Source organism: Paramormyrops kingsleyae, chromosome 6, assembly GCF_048594095.1.
Source record: "Paramormyrops kingsleyae isolate MSU_618 chromosome 6, PKINGS_0.4, whole genome shotgun sequence".
In the NCBI taxonomy this organism is placed as follows: Eukaryota; Metazoa; Chordata; class Actinopteri; order Osteoglossiformes; family Mormyridae; genus Paramormyrops; species Paramormyrops kingsleyae.
In genome coordinates, this window is record NC_132802.1 from 10,288,603 (window position 1) to 10,309,797 (window position 21,195).

Genomic DNA, 21,195 nt, shown 5'->3' on the forward strand with positions numbered 1-21,195 from the left:
GCCTTGTTTGGTATTGTGCAGAGACACAGCACCAAATGCCTCTGGCTTCCTTGTAGCCATTGTTTTACAAATGGCTTGAAATGTAGATGTCACGTCACAGATACCTTACAAGTACATTAGTTATTCGCTGCCAGGCCATACTAACAAAACAAGCAATAGCCTCATAAAATCGTTGAATGTAAATTTCCTTGAATGTCTCTTTGTCTTCTTGCTCGACTTCTTTGCATACAGTTGTACGAAAAAGTTTGTGATTCCTTTGAAATGATCCAGATTACTTCATGAATGGATCCTAAAATTTGATCTTTGTCTGAATCATAAGAACATCACTTGACAAGTTAAACACGAGATACTTTACATATTTCTTACTGAACAGATGGTTTAAACAATCGTTTGATGGAAAAAGTATGTGAACCCCACTGGATAATGACCTCTTGAAAAGAGGGTAATTGGAGTCAGGTGTTATAGTCAAATAAGGTGTGGATTTGACCTGCACAGCCGTATAAAATGTTGGTTACCTGCTGTTTCTAAAACAATATTCTCATGTACAATATGGGCTGATCAGAATTGTTGAAGCTTATAATACTGGAAATAGTTACGAAAGTCAGGCACATACTTTATTAACGGATCTGCAAGCGACTCTTGTACTTCACAGCATCTCTGTTCATGAATCTACCAAGAAAAACACAATAGTGGTGTTCACGGAGCTTACCATGGAGGAATCCAGTGTTCTCAGAAAAACATTGCCGTGTATCTCAAGTTATCTGAAGACCATCTTCCAGAGTACTACTGAAACAAACGCACAAGAACATCAGCAAGAGCAAGAAAAAAGCCCAAGAGAATGGGCAAGTCTTCATTCACATTGGAATGCTGTGGTGAAATCTGAAGCAGGCCCTGTAAGCAAAGCATCCCAAAATATACAAAATATAAACAGGTTTTGCAGGTCTGATCATCAGCTATAGAACATGTTTGGTTGGGGTCATTGCCATTTTCATTATTTGCCTGCAACCCTGACCAGGGTAAGCAGATGGAAGTTTTTATTGCTGTGTTTCAGTGGCCACGTTTATTAGGTACACCTGCTCGTCTAAATAGCACCTGAATACATACAACATGCAGGCAGGGTCAAGAGGTTCACTTACTGTGCAACTGAGCAGTAGGAAGGTTAAGATGTGTGATCTAAGTGACTTGAAATGTGGTACGACTGTTCTGCCAGATGTGCTGGTTCCAGCATATCAAAAAAAAAAAAGCCAGCCTCCTGGGATGTCCACGAACTACGGTGCCCAGAGTTCACAGAGAATGGTGCAATAAAAACCATCCAGTGGCAGTTTTGTTGCCGAAAACACCTCGTTAATGAGAGAGGTCGGAGGAGAGGCCAGGTTCGTTAGAGCTAACAGGAAGGCGACAGGTACAAAAATAACAGCTCAGTGGTGTGCAGAAAGGCACCTCTGAACACAGCTCGTCAGCCCTTGAAGTGGCTCTGGAGACAAAGGGGGGTCCTCCCTGGTACTACCTAGGGGCCCATAATAAAATGGATGTTGAGTGTATGTACTGCTTAACTGAGACGTGACTGGTTCTCTTGATGTTTGGTTTTATAAATTCAGTGAAGGTACTATCCCTTATCTTTACCTCATAAGAAGTTCCACACTGGCCTTGGAGAAACCACATTTCACTGTAGCCATGTGGCACATGGTAAACGAATGTTTGTACACATGTATCCTATATGGTGAGATCTTGAAATCTTGAATTCAGTGTTGATGAAAGTCCATCATATGGCCGCGAGCACCCAGCAATGCACAGAAGGAGCCTGAAGATTGGGCTGCCGAGACAGCACTGTGCTGCTTGGATGTGTGCAGTGCAGGCAACCCTTCCTGAGCAGGCTGTGTAGTTTACAAAGCTGGAGTAGAGCAATCAGGCAGGGGGTGGGATATGGTTTGGGGGTGGCCAGCTGGGAGTTCTGCTTTCCCCATTAGTACGTACACACCATACCACCCGTCCCTCCCCCACCATGTCGAATCGGTCAGGGCTAACGAGGTACCCAGAATGGTACCCCCTGCCAATGGCCACCTCCCCCCGCTCCCCAAGCGGCGCCTGCCCCGGGTGGGCCGTGGATCCTGCGGCCGCCCCAGCTGTCACACTGTCCGTCACGGCCTAATGAACGCGGCCTGTCACTCACTCGGCAGTGGGTCGTCAATCAGGACGGACCCAGGAGGGATAGGAGGCCGGGCCATCATGGGGCCATTAACAAAGACATGCTCAAATTTGCAAGCGACTTCAGTGTCGCTCCTCTGCCAGTGATGGAGTGGATCTGATAACGGCAGTGACAAGAATGGGGGTGAAGGAGGAGCCCAGGCAAGGAGAAGATGGGAATCCCTGATAGCACACCCCTTATTGACATGATTTTATTTGTGTTTGTACCACTGATAAATCCCAATAGGTAAAGAGGGAATTGTCTTTTTTTTGGTTTTAGAAACAAATATTGATTGACAGGCCTATGGCCTATTTTTTATCTAAGTACTCTAAGGGACGTAATGTTTTTCATTTTATTTCTGTCAGTGTCACAGGTACCAGATGTGGTGCCATCACCTTTACATCCGCTTCTCGGTTTCTAGCCCTCTGGTGGTTTGGTAATGTCTTTAAGGGTGTTATTGGTTCTAACCCCACACTAATTCCATGACATCCAGTTGTGACCCCATAGCTTATCTCCACTCTCCACATTTGGTTTTGATGATCCAGATGGAAATGGGTTCCCCTAAAGTCTGAGGGATCTAGGCCTGAAAGCTTATAGGTTTTTCCCAGCACAGTTAAATATCCAATACCCTCATTACTCAGAGAGAAGGCAAAAAATGTTCATTCAAGCATACAAGTGTCCAGACAGAGTGAAACCCTTTACATTTACTAACCCTTTATGGCAATGATTGGAGTTTTATGCCATGTTTCTTCAGAAACTAATTAAAATGCAAATGCTGTTCCTGGCCTGATTATGTATTTCCTAATACTTTACCCATTTAGAGTAAAAACTAACAAAAAAAGATAACATTTTTCTCTGATAACCTTTTCACACCTACGCTGAAGCTAAACAATGAGGCAATGGGGGATTGCTATACAAATGAACACGGTATAGTACTTGAGCCTTTTGTCAGTGCGATTGCAGGTGATAGCCTGTAAGTGATGTCCCCCCTCAGGCAATTGTCATTATTGTCATTAAATGGGCAGCAGGCTCTCTGCTCTCACCTCGGCCAGCTCCTACAAAGAAAAAGCCGCACAACAAAGTATCAAGTATTAGAGCATCGCCAGAGTCATTTATCGCACCAGAGTATTGAAAAAATCATATGGACGAAGAATAGAGTTAGGGTAGAGAAACTAATATTGAATCTAAGAAATCGATTCAAGTGAGCATTATTGTCATCCCAGCTATGCGCAGTACACAGTGGGATGAAAATTGCGATCCTCGTGAAACCATGATGAAACATTCATGACAGGATAACCATTTCAGTGCTAAAGACAATTTCATATAATGCAAATGAAGATTTACTTATGGATATCAATAATTTAATGGGATGGGAGATAGAGGGAAGTCTACTACCTGCCTACCTAACATAAGCATTCTGCAGTAGACAAAAAAGGAACAGGCACATTACATAATACCAGGAAATCCGTGAATAGAAATACTGTCCCTGCTTAAAGTGAGCATGGCGAGCATAGATTTAAACAGTTGTAGACAGTATGTATACAGATGTGAACAGATTCCAGTATAAGTAACAAGGATTCAGTTAAATGACTGGCTATTTGGTTGATTGCAACTGTAATATGTCTTTGAGCTTTGAGCATCTATTATCCAATTATGATTATGTAAGTATGAAGAGTCAGGCAACTGCGTATTGCCTGCCTGGATGTGGGAGATGATTCTGGTTTGCATCACATCACACCCTGTGTTCTCTGTATGGCTTGGAAGATTTTTTTTTCTGTATAATGATCGAAGGATCTGAATCTGAAGAGTAAACAGTACCAGCTCAGCTTGTCAGAATGTAGCCACCACCTGCATTGTAGAGCAAGAAAGAAAGTTGGTTTGCTGCTCTGGACAATAGCCGTATAGCCTTGGGCTGTTTGCCTCCCAAAACATACAATCAGAGTAATACCTCTGCCCTGGGCTTCAGGGTCACCCTTTTGTGCAGGCTGAACAAATTTGCTTTAGATCAGGGGATTCCGCGCCCCCGCCAACCTTGTCGCACGCAGACCATGTGCTGTGATATTTACGTATTATTCACATATACGCACATATACGCTCTTTCCACAGTGCACAACAGCGACTAGCGGTGCGCTGAAGCCGTTTTGATTGGGTGCCCGACTGGATGCTAGATGTTATTTTAACCCTGCATTTACAAACTATTGCTCCCATTGCAGATATTTAGTGCTAATTTACAAGTCAAACGTCATACTTTAAGTTCTGAAGCAAAACAGTTAACATTAAGGTATGCTTAATTAGAGATGTCCAGTTACTCAGTGGCTTCTTCTAATGAATTTGATTATGTTTAATTATGTTTAGTGTGGAATGAAACCGAAAAGTCTTGCACTTCTAATATAACAGCTTCAACCACTTCCAAACCAAAAATATTGTTGTACGAAAATAAAAACTTTAAAGAAACCAAGCTTAATCTATTTAGCCGATGTGACCAAATTCCAGCGAGCGGTGGAGTATTTGGGATTTTGGCGTAGATTCTACACCAGGGGTCACCCTCAAGGACCTGCTCTAAAAATCGCACAACTCACCAGTGAGCAGCGTCTAACATTTAATTTTATCCTCTTGCTATTCTTCTTTAATCACATTTGCATTTATATAGATTTGAAAATGACAATATCTAAAACAAAACATTTAAAAGGTGTTTATTATACATGAAGTTTAGATAGGTTATAGCGTTTCAAACTGGCCCTTAGTATGGCTCAGAACCCATGAAGTAGCTCTTATAGTTTCAAAAAGGTTGGTGATCCCTGCACTACACTTCCATTACGCACAAATATTTATGCTGAACAAAGTTCGTGTTAAGACGTATTTTGCTAATTAAAGATAATTCATGCCTCTCCAGGGCTCTTACGTCGACATGATTTCCGCCGAACATTCAACACAGTTTTTTTCCCACAGAGTTCATATTTGGATGACAGCATTGGGCTACCTAAAATACAGCCTAGATTAAACGTGAAATCTAACTCGCATTGTGCTTAGACCCAGTCGTTCTTTCCCCAGCTGTTTCTGCGAAATCCTAATTCGATTTTTAAAGATTAAAATGCCACCGAGGACAGGAAAGAGCGCTGATGCCGACAGCATGCTTTTATTTTTAGAAATACATCTAGACAATCGGCTCAAGTTGTTGAAATACTGACTTTTACTAAACTCGAGCCTTAAGTCACTTTAAGGTAGCCTATTACACATAGGCCTACAAGTTTAAAGTTCCATAACGTTTTCCCTATATCGATCACATCTATAACATCCCCGCAAAAAGTCGATATAATTTTTAAAACAACTGTTTTGAAAATTAATATTTACACATCCTCAATAAAGTGCTTAACCAAGGTTATAGTGCGTTTCCACTACAAACATGTATGACGCCAGTCAGACTATTTAACCTTATTCAGATGCTCGGTGAAACACCGTTTCTTTGTCGAGTTTTAATGTAGTCTATAACGGCAAAAGCTGCAATTTTCTCTAGGAATCCCGACACATGTTAAATCGTTGAAAAAACTCCATTATTCACTCAGAATAATTGTCATTTTCGAGGGGGTGGAAAAGGGCATTCGTATGTATAGAAGAAAAACTAATCTTATTTTGCTGTCTTTAACAATTCGCCACCTCCCCGTCATTAGCATCAGTTATCTTGTAATTATCATATACATTAGTCAACACCTGTTTCTCTTAAACGTCTTTAATTAGAGCAATTGTAACGCTGTCCTGTGATTAAAAGTATACAGCATCTGACATTTCTTTCATTAAATAAAACAGTTGAACAATTTCTAATATTATTACACTTATCAAATGAAAAATAAAAGAACCATTTTTCTCTCTTTCGCAAAATAAAAATTACTATTAAGTAAAATATCTTAGCTGTTGTCTAGGGAATACCGTAGACTCGTTGTTGGAGTTTCGAATTTAAACAAATATTAAAGTCTTTATATTCTTTAAATCAGATATTAACCTTGTTTTAATGCATAGAATAAAACTGTTACCTAAGGACCCATTGAATTATAGTAGACTATAGCCTTTGTAAAATGCTGAAATAATTGTAAATAACCTTGTTAATTCAATTGACTTTCAGTAGTGATTTTTTTTGGTGTGTTAATCTAATTCTGATTACCAGTCATCTCTGTTGCTAATTGCATTTTGATCTTTTAACACTATAATCTTTTGTTTTTATAAAGGCAAAACTTTACTTCACCTGTTACGTGTGATAAAGATTTCGAGGGTTGATAGCCTACATTCAGAATATTTCTTCTAGAATGTTAGAACCCGACAAATTATAACTCAGCAATTTCCTTCATAGTAGTTTCAAAAGTAATTCAAACATTTAATAAAATGTCTTTGCTCTGACTTAAGGGCATCTTCTTCCATTTGTTGTAGGGGAATGCATGATTTCAATGTAAACAAAACATTTAATATAAGAATAAGAGAGCGGCGGTATATATGAAACTGCTCCACGTAACGAAGTTAGCAAACATTGTGAAGCAAAACTAGATCACGTCTAATTTTGTTTACAAATAATGTTTACTGATTTAAATAAAAATATTCTTCGTGACGAACAGAATTTTGGTTTCACAAATTAAAAAGTGGCAAACAAAAAGCCTATTTCAGGAAAAAAAAATTAATGAAACTTGTTTTGTAATCAGTTTCATTATAATACATATAGGTCTGAGATGATTACCATGTATGTAGAGCTTTTAAGAAACCGTCAAAAGGAAGAGTGGAGCTCGCCTTTGAAGGGATTTTGGACGAGAGATGGCGACGATGAGAATGACTGTCAATCACGGCCGTAGCACCGCCCATATCTCATGCAGAGTATATGAACAGCTCGAAACAGCGCTTGTGTCGTTAGAACTGTGAAAGCTGAAAGAAGAAGATGCCTGCGTCGCAAACTGGATTTGGAGATTTCTTCCATGGGAGAAACGTAAGCCTGCCACCTGGATATCAGATATCAGTCTTAGGATGCCCACCGGGGGTACAGCCGCCTCCTCACGTGGCAGCTGTTGCTGGGGTCCCATTAACCTACCCTGGACTGCAGGGCTACAATTTCATCCCTTTCCCTCACTCCAGACATATAGGACACCTGGTAAGTTTGCAGCTTGTTTCCATAAATTTATCTTTCACCATCTTTACGCTTAAAATGAACCGGACATGGACAGTGACCCACTAAACAACGCGATTATTACTGCTCCTTATTTTTATTACGACAGAATATCAATTTACAAATAGCCAGTATTTTAATATTTCTGAGGGTTCTATATGCATGGAATGTTAACTTTCAATCGGAGATGCTATTTTTCTTTCAAGATGTACTGCGACGGCCAATTAAATTGCATAATTTGTTTGTTGCAGAACAATTCTTATGACGTCAAAGCTGCCTCTTCGTATCATCAAGCTCTGCTCGGCCGAAGCGGGTCCTTCTACTCCCCATACCGCCCGGTGGCTGCTGAGGATCCCAGTAGGGTGGGCAAGGTGGCGACCCGTGAGAGCACCAGTGCGTTGAAAGCCTGGCTGAACGAGCACCTGAAGAACCCCTATCCTACCAAGGGCGAGAAGATTATGCTGGCAATCGTAACAAAGATGAGCCTGACTCAGGTGTCCACCTGGTTCGCTAACGCCAGGAGACGCCTGAAGAAGGAGAACAGGGTCAGCTGGGCGTCCAAAGGAAAGTCCGATGAAGAAGAGGAAGAAGGAGATGAGAGTGAAGGAGAAGGTTCCCTGCCTAAGGAGCAGAGCTCGGATGGTGAGGATGAAATTGACCCACAGACCATAGATGAAAAGGGCGAGGTTGGGGGAGCGGGATCCGATGTGGCGTCCAGATCGATCGATGGGATTTTTATACCGAAAATCGAGGAGGGAGGCAAAGAGGTTCCCGAGACGAGAGAAAATAAGGACTGTGAAACTTCAAAATTGGAATGTAAAGAAAGCGGTGACATCCATAAAGCTAAAATCTGGTCTCTTGCCGAAACGGCAACTTCGGACATTGGGAGAAAGTCGTGTGACGGCAGCAAAAGCCAGCAGCGGAGCTCGGACAGGTGGTGGGCAGAGTGGGCCTCTAGAAACGGGCAGTATTTTCCCATGTGTTACTCTGCGCATCATCTCCTGAAACACAGCAGCAACGACCTGAAGAGTTGATGTGTCAAGGGAGAAATCGCGCAGTTTCCTGTGCTAAATTATGCGGATTTGGCGATGTAAAGTTTTATATACGCGAATCCCTTACGGTGTCTGGTTTTCAACCAAAGATTCTGAACGACTACGTTCAGGTTCGTGTAAATATTTGTACATATAGTCTATTTAGTGACCACTGTAAATTATAAACAGGTGTCGCTTGACATGTGGGAAAAATATTTTCTTAAATAAAATTCTTCATTCTATGCAGATTGTCATGTTGAGGTTATTTTAATCATTGCTGAAAAAATGTAAAACTTGTTTTACTCTTGTTAATGGGGGAGAGGGCTGCCTATTTACTTTCTAACCGAAAGAAGTCCGCGATGTTCCTGGTTAGGTTTTGAATTCAGAAATTCCCAAATCAATAAAATTAACCTTAGTTTACGTGGAAACTCCATGCACTCACCAGTTACTTTTCTATGGCTATCCCAAGCCTATAAAACTGTAAAATGTTAACTATTCTACGATACCACTTAATGAAACATCCGATTTCTTACGATAAATTTGGCCTGAATACAATAAGCATTATTTAGAACTCCTTGTTGCATAATCTATAACTTGTGGAAAAATATCAGATAAACAGATAATAACACTGATATGCCCAGACTTACCCACTTATTGCCAACAGTCATTATTGCACGTAAATTCCAGACTTAAGACTAAAAGGTCACAGGACAGTAGCACCACCTAAGGTATGACTGGATGTAGATATTTTATAGGAACTGAAATATAAATGGTATCTTTTTCTGTCTTGGATGTTTTTTGGCCTTTCAGCATACAGGGCTGCTTATGTTCAAAGTTGCTTTGAGAAGATTAACCTTTCTCTGTGATGCTTTTCTATCTCCTTCCTTTAATCTCAGTGTCACTTCTTTTCCCAGTTTGTTTTTATTCTCCATCCAAAAGAATTTAACATAAGAAGCTTGAGTTTCTGTTTTTTTTTCCTCTTAGAGGGACTGTTGGGTAGGGAATTCTGTTACGGGACCCATATAAATAATTCCAAGTGGTCGAATTTCTCTTTGTTATCCATTTAGTGAGGTTCTTATCTTCTTAAGATCTTGCAAATATCTACCATTAAAGGATTTGCATATCAGACATTGAACTGGTAAATCTTCTCAAGCTATCAGAGCTTAACAGCTCTGACTGTTCTTTGTTAGTGAGAGGTAATTAATCCTGTTAAATCTTTCTTGTGATGTTGAGATAAAACTTGATGCAGAGACCATCTCTTATCAGTTTTTACTTCTGATCAGTGTTGCAGTGTGGTTCTGTTACCATGACGATTATGAGATATGCTCGGGTGAAAGAGACTCTGCAATGCAGGTATACCCTTAAAGAAATTTGGATTTTTGATGTACCTGGTCATGTCAGTCTACTCCTATAAATCCTTGCCTGTCAAAGTATTTGCAAAGACTATTAACCTCGCAACCAAACATGTCTTGTCAAGTGACATTCAACTACAACATAAACTGAAAAACTATCTCTGTCGAGGGCCAGATCGCTGCGCTTGTCATGACAGAACGCCGCCACGTCAGTTGGTCAAGTCTACTGATGTACAGTTTCAGCAAGGGGATAAGGCATGTGGTCCCACAGAATCTAGGGGCATCTATGTCCTCTGCCCATACCGAACAGGGGATTAGGCCTGGGGGAGACTATGCTGTTTCAGGAGAGATGAAAGAAGCCTCCCCCATGCTAATCACCCAGGTTTTCATGTAAATTCAAAGGTCCATTCCCCTGTTAATCCGGGGATAATGAGAAAACCCCTGCGAGCAAGGGGCCCTTAATGCCCCCCCCCCCAACTCTGCATGCCAAACTGGCCTATTCTTCTCCGCCCTGCCCACTGCAAACATGGGGGGGGGGGGGGGGGGATGTGGATTATCTGCCTAGCCCACCCCTCTTTTACAGGTGGCCAAAATGAGGTGTAATCCCTGGGCAAACACAGGACAGGGCTCCCCTGCCTACTTGGGGGGGGGGGGGGGGGTTGGAGTCTGGAGTCTGTGAGGTCTACTGCCTCACAAATATGTACTTGGTGATACGCATGTCCACCCATGTACATATGCGTCATATCAATAACAAATACATTAGAACACCACTAAATGTACTGCACTGTGCATTTAGGTTGACATGCCTACCTCATTATAATTAAGGCGCCCAATCTATTGTGATTATTCTAACCATGCAGATTTATAGGAGTGACAGATATTTCTCTAGTTTAACATAAGCAGAATAGTTTATTGGTATCATTACAATATTTAATATTAAAGTGAAAAGCAGCACACATCAATAATGTATTTGTCACAAGAAGAAAATTAAAGTCACACAAAGTTTACGCAACAGAAGTACATTTCATAGGACTGAGCAATGATGAAAATTTGTATTGGTGTAAATATGCACATCAAAATGTCTGAACATTTTGAGATGCTGAGAACAACAACAAAAAACATCAACAAATGCACATGCACTATATATAATGAAAATGTATATATAAAAAAGCAACCATGATTGACATAAATGACTGTGACTATGATTATGTCCACACTTACAGAAAGGCATCTCCTAAGCATTGTTGGTAATGCTTTGCTACGAGGTTTCAAGGTGGAATATAGCACCCCCATGTGGACAGTGCATGTTATGGCAGTACATAGATTGTCTCATTTTCAAACTTCTGCTCCTTGAAGACCAAGACTGACACATGGAATCGCAGTAAACGCATGCAAATATATTGCTGCCATTGTTTTGGCTGGGCTGAATCGCAGTGGCTAGGAAGCAATGCTGCATGCCGTAGCTACTGCGTCTGAGCGTCATAGCTGTATCACCAGACCAGCATAGCTATGTTATGCAAATACTTCTTTGCTGACCTAAAGTTACATGGCAACAAAATAAAACACCGTTCAATCAGAAACGGAAATGCCAAAAACCAGTTTGGACCAGTTAACTAAAACCATCCTGTTTTTTGGTGACATTTTTACGAAACGGCCCACAACATGGTCATCAGTTAGAGCAGAAAATCACCCGCTTTTTACTTTAAGATGTTCACAATATTTTAATTTCTCTGTACTATGTACTGCTATGTACGCTCTACTGGGAGCTGGGAGGGAGCAAAGACGTGGACCGACTTGGCAGGTCCCCCAGGACTGGAATGGGCATCGCTGCTCTAAGCAGTACATACTGAAGGATCAGGCTATGTGATAAAAGCAAATTCGGCAAGACGACCTAGTTTCTATTAATCATGCAATAAATATCATAGGCGGTTCTAAAAACTGCCCCCCCCCCCAATGGGCCTAATCCTAGAACCGCCCCTGATAAATATTATCAGATAAATAATATTATTAGATATTATTATTACACAATATGACGCATGACAAAAAAAAAGTCATCTGGCCATTTTTTACATTTGCCACAAAATGGCAGAGCAGCATTCTTTTGTACTACCTGGCCAATCTGCCATTATATCGGCGATTGGTTAAGGTGCGAGCACACTGGCTTTTAAAGGAAATGCGAAATGACACTCAGATTGGTTTATAGCATGTTACGGCCCAAACATGACTAATTGCGTAACTAAGAACAACCCTTTTGGACCATGCACCTGGTGCTGTAACTATCTTTCTACCGTTAAAGTAGTAAAAGTGGGTTGGGCCCCAAAATGAACTTCAGATCATTAAATTAGGGCCCATGGTCTTTTGTCTTTGTTACATCATATTTAAAGGGAGGCATCTCTGCAGCGCCGGGGTAAGATCCAGGCAGCAGGCAGGCTGCTTCACACGGGACTCGATTCCATCATGGGCGTGTGCTCCCCCTTGCCTTCCTCTTGGGCCAATGGGTTGTTATTTTCTGTCAGATGGTCTTGGTTGTATTCATTCTCCTCAGCATTCTTTTTAGGCTCCTTTTGGTCCAAGATATGATCTACTTGAGGTTTTTTCTTCTAAGGTGAACACAGACAATGTGTGAGAATCACCAACATTGCATTGCAACTTGCTTATGTTTCAGTCGCTGCAGGTTGTAAGCATTTATCTTACTGCTTTTTTTTGACAGCAGGGAATCATAGGCAGCTGAATTTTAAATCATAGCTAACAGTTATTGATCTGGCATCTGTCTTACTGTCCATCTGGCGTCTGAAGCTAACAGGCATTATTATTATTCACTTTTTTCAAACAGATGCTTTTCTCCAAAGTGACAAACAAGTGAGAAAATAGGTAGCAGGTCTCTAGGACCTTGCTCAAGAACCAAATAGTCAGAGGTAGAAAGTTCCAGAATCAGAAAGCACAAATCCAAAGTTCAGCTCCAGAAAGTACAAATCAGGTCCAGAAAGTACAAATCCAGATGAAGGTTTGGTTTCAACCAACCAGTTCAGTATTCTGTGAAATGTGATGATTTATACTCGAATGGTTGATTGGAACAAATCCTTGGATTTGTACTTTCTGAATCTGAACTTTCCACCTCTGCTAATGGTGAAATTAATATGCCACACACACACTACACAGTTCTCTAAATTACCCTTAATTCCAACATACTATTTTTGTTCAAAGTTATCATTAGGAACTACGGCATAAAGGGAACCCGGAATGTTCCGTAACTTGGGTCTTCTCTATTCTCATTATCTAACGATCATTTTGCTTGGCAGTTTTATTACTTCAGCACACTGAGAATGTGCCAAACAGTGCTGCCATTTGGGATTTTTATTTATTGTAATATTTTACAAAAAATTGTGTGACCTACATTAGAACATCAATATTATGAAATAAGCAATGACCTCGATGTCAATAAGAAGAATTCAATGCATGTTGGACATATTTCTTCAGAAGTCACAAGTGAGGAGTGTGCAAACAAAATCTTAATCAAATAATTTGAGTTACGTCAAGATACACCACACTAAATACAAGCCAAAGGAACTAACAAAAAAGTAATTAACAAAAATGTTCTCTTACCTGACTGCATAAAAGCAGTCTCTTTAGTTTATCTGCAACAAAAAAAGAAAACATTGGTATAATCAATGTGTGCTTATGTAAATAAAATACATATCTTGGACAAAATGAGAACTAGGAATCTCTCAGAAGGCCCATTGCCAGGTTTCTCATTATGACAACGATAGAATGTAGAAAAAAATATAGTTACCCTTCAGTGTATAAAAAATGAAACAAACTGCAGCAAAAAAAACAGTGACAACAACAGGGATTACGAAATATCGCCACCTCCTTTCGTCCTCTGAAAAACAGAAAGAATAGAGTTTACTAGTTAAGAAAGGAAAACTAGTGTACATGTTCTCAACAAGTGGACCAACTTAGAATACCGTCAGAACCAGGTCGTTTCCCTCTTATGCTTGCATGAAAGTGTGACTTATAGACAGCTATTTATTAAAACCATTATAGCACACCATAAATTATAATATACAAGCACCCTTCAATGTTTCATTTAAACATAAGTTGTTAAATGTTATTTTTGCCTCCAGTCCTTGCTTTTTGAAAGCGAGACTGATGTTGCAATGCATGAATTTCCAACTGATAAACTAAATACTCGGAAAAAGGAACTGAGATTCGTTAGCACAATGCTAAACAGTGACCATTGAGCTTGATTGAGCTCACTGGTATAAAAGACGTATGTGTTGATGGAAAAAAGTGTAACTGTCTAAAAACAATCTTCCCTTCCAGTGAATAGCTATGTTAATGAATAGCTGGTAATATATAAATACTGGTCCTTTGTATTTAGATTAATGGGGCGGTTCACCGTAAAACTGAAAAACATATATTATACAGGGGTTTAGTGCTATCTATCCATCTCCGTTGTTCTGCTGGGAATAGCCTAGTTTTGGAGCCATAGAAATGTTAGGCTTCTTTCGAATATAATGGGAGTGAATGGCATTCTTTCTGCGGTGAGGAAAGTGCCAGAAAAATACATTTAAAAAGTTCAACAGCAATGTCTCTTACCAGAAATCACGACCCTGAAGATAATCCACCGACTTTGTAGTGAGCAGTTAAATGTAGGAACTATTTTCTTCTACTGAACACCACACACCAATCGTATCACTGCGCAGAAGACACAAGCATGAGCATGAGCATGCCGGTGATATCTTCTGCGCAGTGATATGATTGGTGAGTGGAGATTGGTAGAAGACAAAAGTTCCTTCATTTAACTTCTCATGATTTCTAGCAACAGACATTGCTGTTGAATTTTTCTTCAAATGTATTTGTGTAACGTTTTAATTACCACAGAAATGATGCCATTCACTCCCAGTACAATTGAGAGAAGACCGACATTTCTACGGCTGATATCTCCAAAACTAGGCAACTCCCAGCAGAACAACCTAGAAGGACAGATAGCACTAAAGACTATGTAGAACATGTAATTTTCAGTTTTAGGGTAAACTGCCCCTTTAACATAGTATCCACATACTCACCACACACTCTGTCTGATATATTGGTCCCTGGTACTTTTTCAGACATCCCAGGTGGACAACTAAAAAGCATGAACAACAAGATTACACTCAATTTATTAAAGCGGTCTCAAATGTCAGGTGATGTTCTTCTTAAGCCAATGTGCTAAGAAGGAACATTTTAAGTGCGATATTAACAGAAGACAGCCATGATCCTAAATGGTCATAAATCATAAATCATCATAAATGACAAAGAGTGCAGTCGACTGTGAAATGATACATGGTGGGTGGATATATGGCAGAAGTAAATATCTCTAGGTCTCAAGATCTTCAGAGCGAGTTGGTTATAAACAGCATTATGACTTGATTTTCACTGTACATTTAGTGCTACAAATCTAGAGTTAGAAAGCAGTATAGCAACTTGAGTCTTAATTTTGCAACAAAAAGATACTACGAATTATAGTTAAAAGCTATCCTACATGGGATTACAAGCTATAATTTCCCAGTGGTATCAAATCGGTCAGGGGAATGAAGTCTAAGCAGAGGCCAATCATATTTTGCCCACTTACAAGTGACATTTTAAGGTATTACCATTTAACTAGCCATTTTTAGAAAGCTGGCCCAAAGCCATTTCTTACAAGTGCTCTTGAGCCGGGGGCAAAGTATTTCCACTTTCATAAATCAGGCGGGTCGACCAATAGAAGTGATCAGAACAATACTATAATTATCAGTCATGCGGCTTAGCTACTGAAAGCCAAACTTAATGGGATACTTGCTTTGTCCATGGTCTGCATGCATCGACTGCTGATGTCTGGCTGGAGAAGGTTCCCAATTGGCAGGGTCCACAGACCACGTCAGCTATGGCAGTGCCTGCAGGCACAAACACCCATGAATGTCTGCAATGAGAGCACTACCTGTTGGCTAAAATTTCTTGCAGTTCCTCATAGGCTGTAAATGTGATGCCGACTACTCTGAGCTTCTCTCAGCTGAACACATGTCTGGGTCTACTCACACGAGGCCCGGTTGCCTTGAACTGTACCTGAGCACTTGTCTCCCTTCCCCACTCCCCTACTGTTCTGCATTCACATTGGCCTTAACATTCCGGGCCTGAACACGCTTTCATCATCACCGTGCGACTTTTTGTTTTGATGAAAGCATAGGAAGAAAAGCACTGGTACGCAGCACAAGGGAGTTTGAGATTAATGTCCTTTTACTTTGGGGCTTATTTGGAGTCGTTTTGGGCATGATGACACCTCATAAATTTATCGAGTATGCAAGACAGTGATTTTCATTTAATTGTACTGCCCATATAGCAGAAAATAGGCCCATACTTCACCAAATATATTGGAGTTTTTGTGTGTTGCATCCAGTTGTTCCTGGATACTCTCGTCAGCCCAAATTTCCAGTAAACACTGCACCTCTGCTACAAACCAAAGTGATCCCTTTGCTGTCACGTTTGTGAAATTGCATCTGAGTTCAGTGCTCAGGCACAGTTAACGATCACACCAGTGTGAGTACACCCTGAATTTACATCCGGTGGACCTCACAAACGCCTTTACCTTGGCTGACTACTCCCTCTCCAGGTTTGCACACCGTGTGGTTCAAGCATGTAAAGCACTGCGCTGATGAACAGTGGTATCCGGTCTTGCACACGCAGGGTCTGTAGTTGGTTGGGCTTGGCGACAGTGACACGTTGAAGTTGAGGTCTGCACGTGAAAAACAAAAAGCAACCGGAGATATATGAGCATTAGCTATCACTGCTCAGCAAATCAAGATGGCTACAGTAATACCACAATATAAGAATACACTGACTTTCATCACAGTAGGGCTGTCTGCGGCAGTTTGTTTCATTGTTGTAAGAGTCCATGTACCCGTCCTTTCCACAGGGATTACAGATTGGGTTTTGGCAGTTACTTAATGCCATCGATGTCCCTGCAACAAAAGGCAATTGAACACCATCGTCAAATCACTCGACATCTGTACATCTCTCTTGGCTTTTTGTTCTGACAAAATAAATCACTTGGAAAACGCAGCTCTTCAGTATTTTGACACCACTGCACACTTTCCACTTATGACAGACAAAACATACATTTTTAAACTATCGACATTCAAATGTATAAATTCTGAATTAACTTGAGGCTCACTAAAATGTTCCTCTTACACTAAGACTTTTATCCAGAGTGACAGGCATAGGGAGCAGGGGGTGGGAGGGACATGCACCCTCCAGTGTTTCATTTGGCTTCCTTCACCCGACCCAAAAAAACAGACCTTTGCATTTAAATCATTCAGCTCTGTCCACCCCGAATATGAAACTCTTACATATATTAGTAAGAATAATTAAAACATTACCTGGCTCGCACATTTTGCAGCATTTTCCATCCTTCTTATACTGAGTTTGATCGTCACAGATAATTTCAGCAAAGACAGGGCTAAAACACTGCATGAACAACGAAATTAAAATTAATTTAAAGAAAAATTAAAAGAATACTCTGTAAATATTTTTTCACTTTCATTTTCCTTTATCTCATTGGGACTGGACGTTCGCGACCACTGGTCTACAGTGCACCGTAGTGCCCAGATAGCACACATATGTTGAAACGACATTGATTTTATTTCAGACAAAGGTTAAAACAACGTTGATGTTCAATCGATCACTTTATATCAATATTGAATCAAGGTTTTGCCACCATAAATTTTTCAATATTGAAAATCTGATCAAAAATCAATTCCGTTTCAACGTTGACAATTTAACACTGACCATAATTCAACGCATTTAACTATAATTCAATCTGGGTGCGCATCGGTATTAAATTGCACAGGTGAAATTACATATGACTGCTGCAGACAACAATGTACATAAGGAATACACCCAGATTTGTGGAAAGCCCCGAAGTCTCCGTCATGCAGATACGTTACACCCAAATGAAATGCATCCTATATCAGCAGAAAAACTGGTATACATTTAAATCAGCTCAATTCTAGGATAAAATTATGAACAAACAAACAAATATCCAACGAGGTGTTTCACATAAATGACATTGTATTCTGTACTTCCTTAACCTACCAGACTACGCAAACCGAAAGTGAAACCTATCCACATTCATCTACGTACATTTATATATATATATATATATATATATGTGATATATGAGTATAATCACTGTGGATAAACGCGTCAGACAGACATATATCAACGATTTTAATGTATTTTAATGAACTTAGATGAACATATCCTAACATGGTTTATTATAGGCGATGCAATTTATGTTTATTTATATAGTTTGATATAATGATGCAAGAAAGATCAGGGATGCAGTTAATAAAAACGTTTTGCGCACACTTACCATTAAAAGACAAATGTACTTCATGACGTTTTCCATGTTCGCACTTATCGTTGGTGTGTTGGTTAAAACAGACAAGAAGTAGCTCCGACTCCTAGTAAGCTAAGTATCCTAGTATGCCGCGAGCCACCTCGCACTACTGCTTCTGCTACGTGTGATCACGGGACGCGGAGACAGCCAGTCAAAATATATATTGGGGGGGGAATTCCCACTCCGGGGAGCTCGTGTAATTCCCGCTGGTTTTTTCTGATTCTTTTTGTAGGAAAATCCTTCTCCTATATTCTAATTTATTATATATATCCATTATATATATATCCATTATATATATATATATATATATATATATATATATATATATATATATAATGGGTATATATCGATTTGTCATGTCCCAGATCCTTCTTGGGGACAGGATTATGAGGGTGGTCTGAGATTAATTACATTTATTTCCTCAAATCTAAGATACTAGGTCATTGTACTTGTGACTTATGACAAAATTCAGGTTGTCATTGACCCCCTACACTTAATGATACTACCATTGAGAATGTGATAAAAGATAACAGACTTAACCAGCTGCAGCCCGTCTCATCCAGGTACAGCACAATATTACAAATGAAAGTCACCCAAAAACTTGTATACCTAATGGAAACAGAAATATCATTTGTTTTATTTTTTACAAATGATACTGTTTGTGAGGCAACAAAGTTCCCTTTAATTACACTGCAGTAACTCAGATTTTTCTATTTTGCTCATCAGATGGGGGGGGGGGCATTCCTCTTTTAAGATTAATAATGAGGATGATACTTGACTTATGATTGTAGAAGCACATAATGTGGGAAATAGGTTCCTCATATCCAATTTTTCTCTCATATGAGATGCTGCACATCTGGGCTGCGAAAAGTATTGTGATATTTATAAAGCAAAAAAAGAGTTGAAAATTTACCCAGAAAAAATGTAGCCAAAATTGAACTTATTTTCTACCAATAGAATCTGTCATTTAAGTTGTGCCAACACAAAGCAGTTCCAACAAATCTCATGTTTTTGCTCAATACTGTCTCTAAGGAATCCAGAATATTTCTATGCAGTGGAAGGCGAATGTCAAAATATGGGAATAGCGTTGCTTTTGAAAATAGCAGAAAATGAAGTGTAATGTCTGGATGGTATAAATCATTAGATGGGTCTGCAGCCAAAGCCTAATCTCAACCCAGCTGACTATCATGGCTCTTAGGATGTGAGAGCTGCATGTGTTACATCTGGAGATACGGATTTCCCATTACATGTGTTTTTAGGCGTGGAGTGGGGCTCTACGCTTCATCAGATGGTCTTCAGTTCAAATCCTGTGGTTTTATCAATGTGCCCATGAGCAAGGATGATCATGCTTTCTCAGCTGTACATCGCTGTAGATAAATGCGTTGTCTAAATAAATGCAATGTGATATGTACTGTACAGGTAAGAGGGCAAAATTCAAGGTCAAAGCCCAGGGTCAGCCATTTTTTAGGTTTTCTTGGAGAATTTTTCAAAATTATGGGCTTTGCCCAAAGGCCTTACCACGACACAATTACTTTGCGAGCCATTGGATTCAAACCGATAACCTTCATGGGTGCAGACTCTTAGCCCACAGAGCCACAAACCACCCCATGTTGTTTTGGGGGAGGGGTAGTGGTTGTGGACATAATATAAATCTATAAAGGCTCTGTTTCTGATAGAAATTCGTACCCTTGTCTAGTATAAACCTCCCCATCTGTCTGAATCCCCATTCGCAATCCTTGACTATACAATCAGATTTTTCTTAAACCCCCTATATACCCAATTGCATTTAATTGTTGGAACTCAGTGCAGTTTTAAAATTTCATATTTGGAAATAAACTATTAGGCTTGCTGCCCAGCTATGGATTCCATCCAATAGCTTTATGAAATCCACGGAGTAACATACACATTTTGGGACACACAAGAAGACCTTAATAAAATTCTTATAAAAGTATGTTTAAATAGTCTTGAAGTCCTTGTAAAAAATCTGCAAAAATGTACTTAATATTAAAAAAGAACAATAAAACATAAGTAAATCTAGATATTTGTGAGTGTGGTGATTATCATTCAGTTACTGAGTATGTCTGACTCAAAATGTGAACTGACTGACATATTTAGGAAGAACACTAAAGCTGCACTTCCTCCTTGAAGTAAATATTCAGAAAACCGGCATTTCCGTAAGAAAAAGCTTGCTTCTGCATCGTTTCCCAAACTGAAACACCCACACAAAAATTCCATTATCATGGGAGAAAAGGGGAAAACCAGACTAGTATACTGGCAGAGAACAGTTCCAGAAATAAGCGCAAGCAAATAGCACACCCAGGAAAATATGAATGATTTTTTAAAACTTCAATTATTCATTTGCAATATCCCCTTTTTCTCTTAATAATACTGCATGAAACATGTACATATATGTGCATTAATTAGCCTAGTTATCTATTGAAAATTTGTCATTTTAAACTATATTTTGACTAACTATAAAAAGCATCATTGTACACTTGGGATTGAGGAACATAAAGTGTGAACTGAGAGGAAGAGAGTATGAGTAACATCATATGGTCATATGACTTCAAGGAATGCTGTTCAAATGGCATATGGAGTTAACTGAAAACTTTGTTTAACCCAGATTAATAACTGTTGACATTCTCCTTCAATACACAAAGCTCCTTAAATCAGAAGTAAGGAATGCTGAAAACAGCTCAACATTTTTGGTAACATTTTACTTGAGGGAACACAAATAATGTAGTGAAACAGTACACTCTTACTTAAGGTATTAAATAACCAGAAAATGTCATAGTTCATTTATCACTAATCAATCATAACGGTTCCGGTATTTCATGCAGTTACTATATTTGTTTGTGATTTGTACTTCAGTAGTAATTGAATTACTAAGTTACTTGTGCCCCATCAAGTAAAGTGTTACCCATTTATTATTTTAGAGTTCAATAGTTTGTTTTGAAAGTCTACATATGGTGTTTTTAGGCTTTTTTTCTTATATGGCTTAAGGATGCACTTGTGCCTAAATGGAAGCACTTGATGCCATTGTAGTGTGGGCTATCATAACCAAAATAAAT

At 39.6% G+C, this 21,195-nt stretch overlaps 2 protein-coding genes across 2 annotated transcripts; one reads left to right on the forward strand and one right to left on the reverse strand.

Annotated features, from left to right (window-relative positions):
- Nucleotides 1–6,995: 6,995 nt before the first annotated feature.
- Nucleotides 6,996–8,498, forward strand: irx7 (iroquois homeobox 7). Its single transcript, XM_023835224.2, has 2 exons — nt 6,996–7,310; nt 7,577–8,498. The coding sequence occupies exons 1-2, from the start codon at nt 7,101–7,103 to the stop codon at nt 8,357–8,359; spliced, it is 993 nt and encodes a 330-aa protein (XP_023690992.1). The 5' UTR covers nt 6,996–7,100; the 3' UTR covers nt 8,360–8,498.
- A 2,099-nt stretch (nt 8,499–10,597) lies between these two features.
- cd40 (CD40 molecule, TNF receptor superfamily member 5) lies at nt 10,598–18,246 on the reverse strand. Its single transcript, XM_023834838.2, has 9 exons — nt 18,098–18,246; nt 17,103–17,190; nt 16,566–16,685; nt 16,313–16,459; nt 15,530–15,623; nt 14,778–14,836; nt 13,499–13,588; nt 13,312–13,343; nt 10,598–12,308 (listed from the first exon to the last, which is right to left on the reverse strand). Exons 1-9 carry the CDS (start codon nt 18,131–18,133, stop codon nt 12,144–12,146), a joined length of 831 nt encoding a protein of 276 aa, XP_023690606.1. The 5' UTR covers nt 18,134–18,246; the 3' UTR covers nt 10,598–12,143.
- Nucleotides 18,247–21,195: the final 2,949 nt, after the last annotated feature.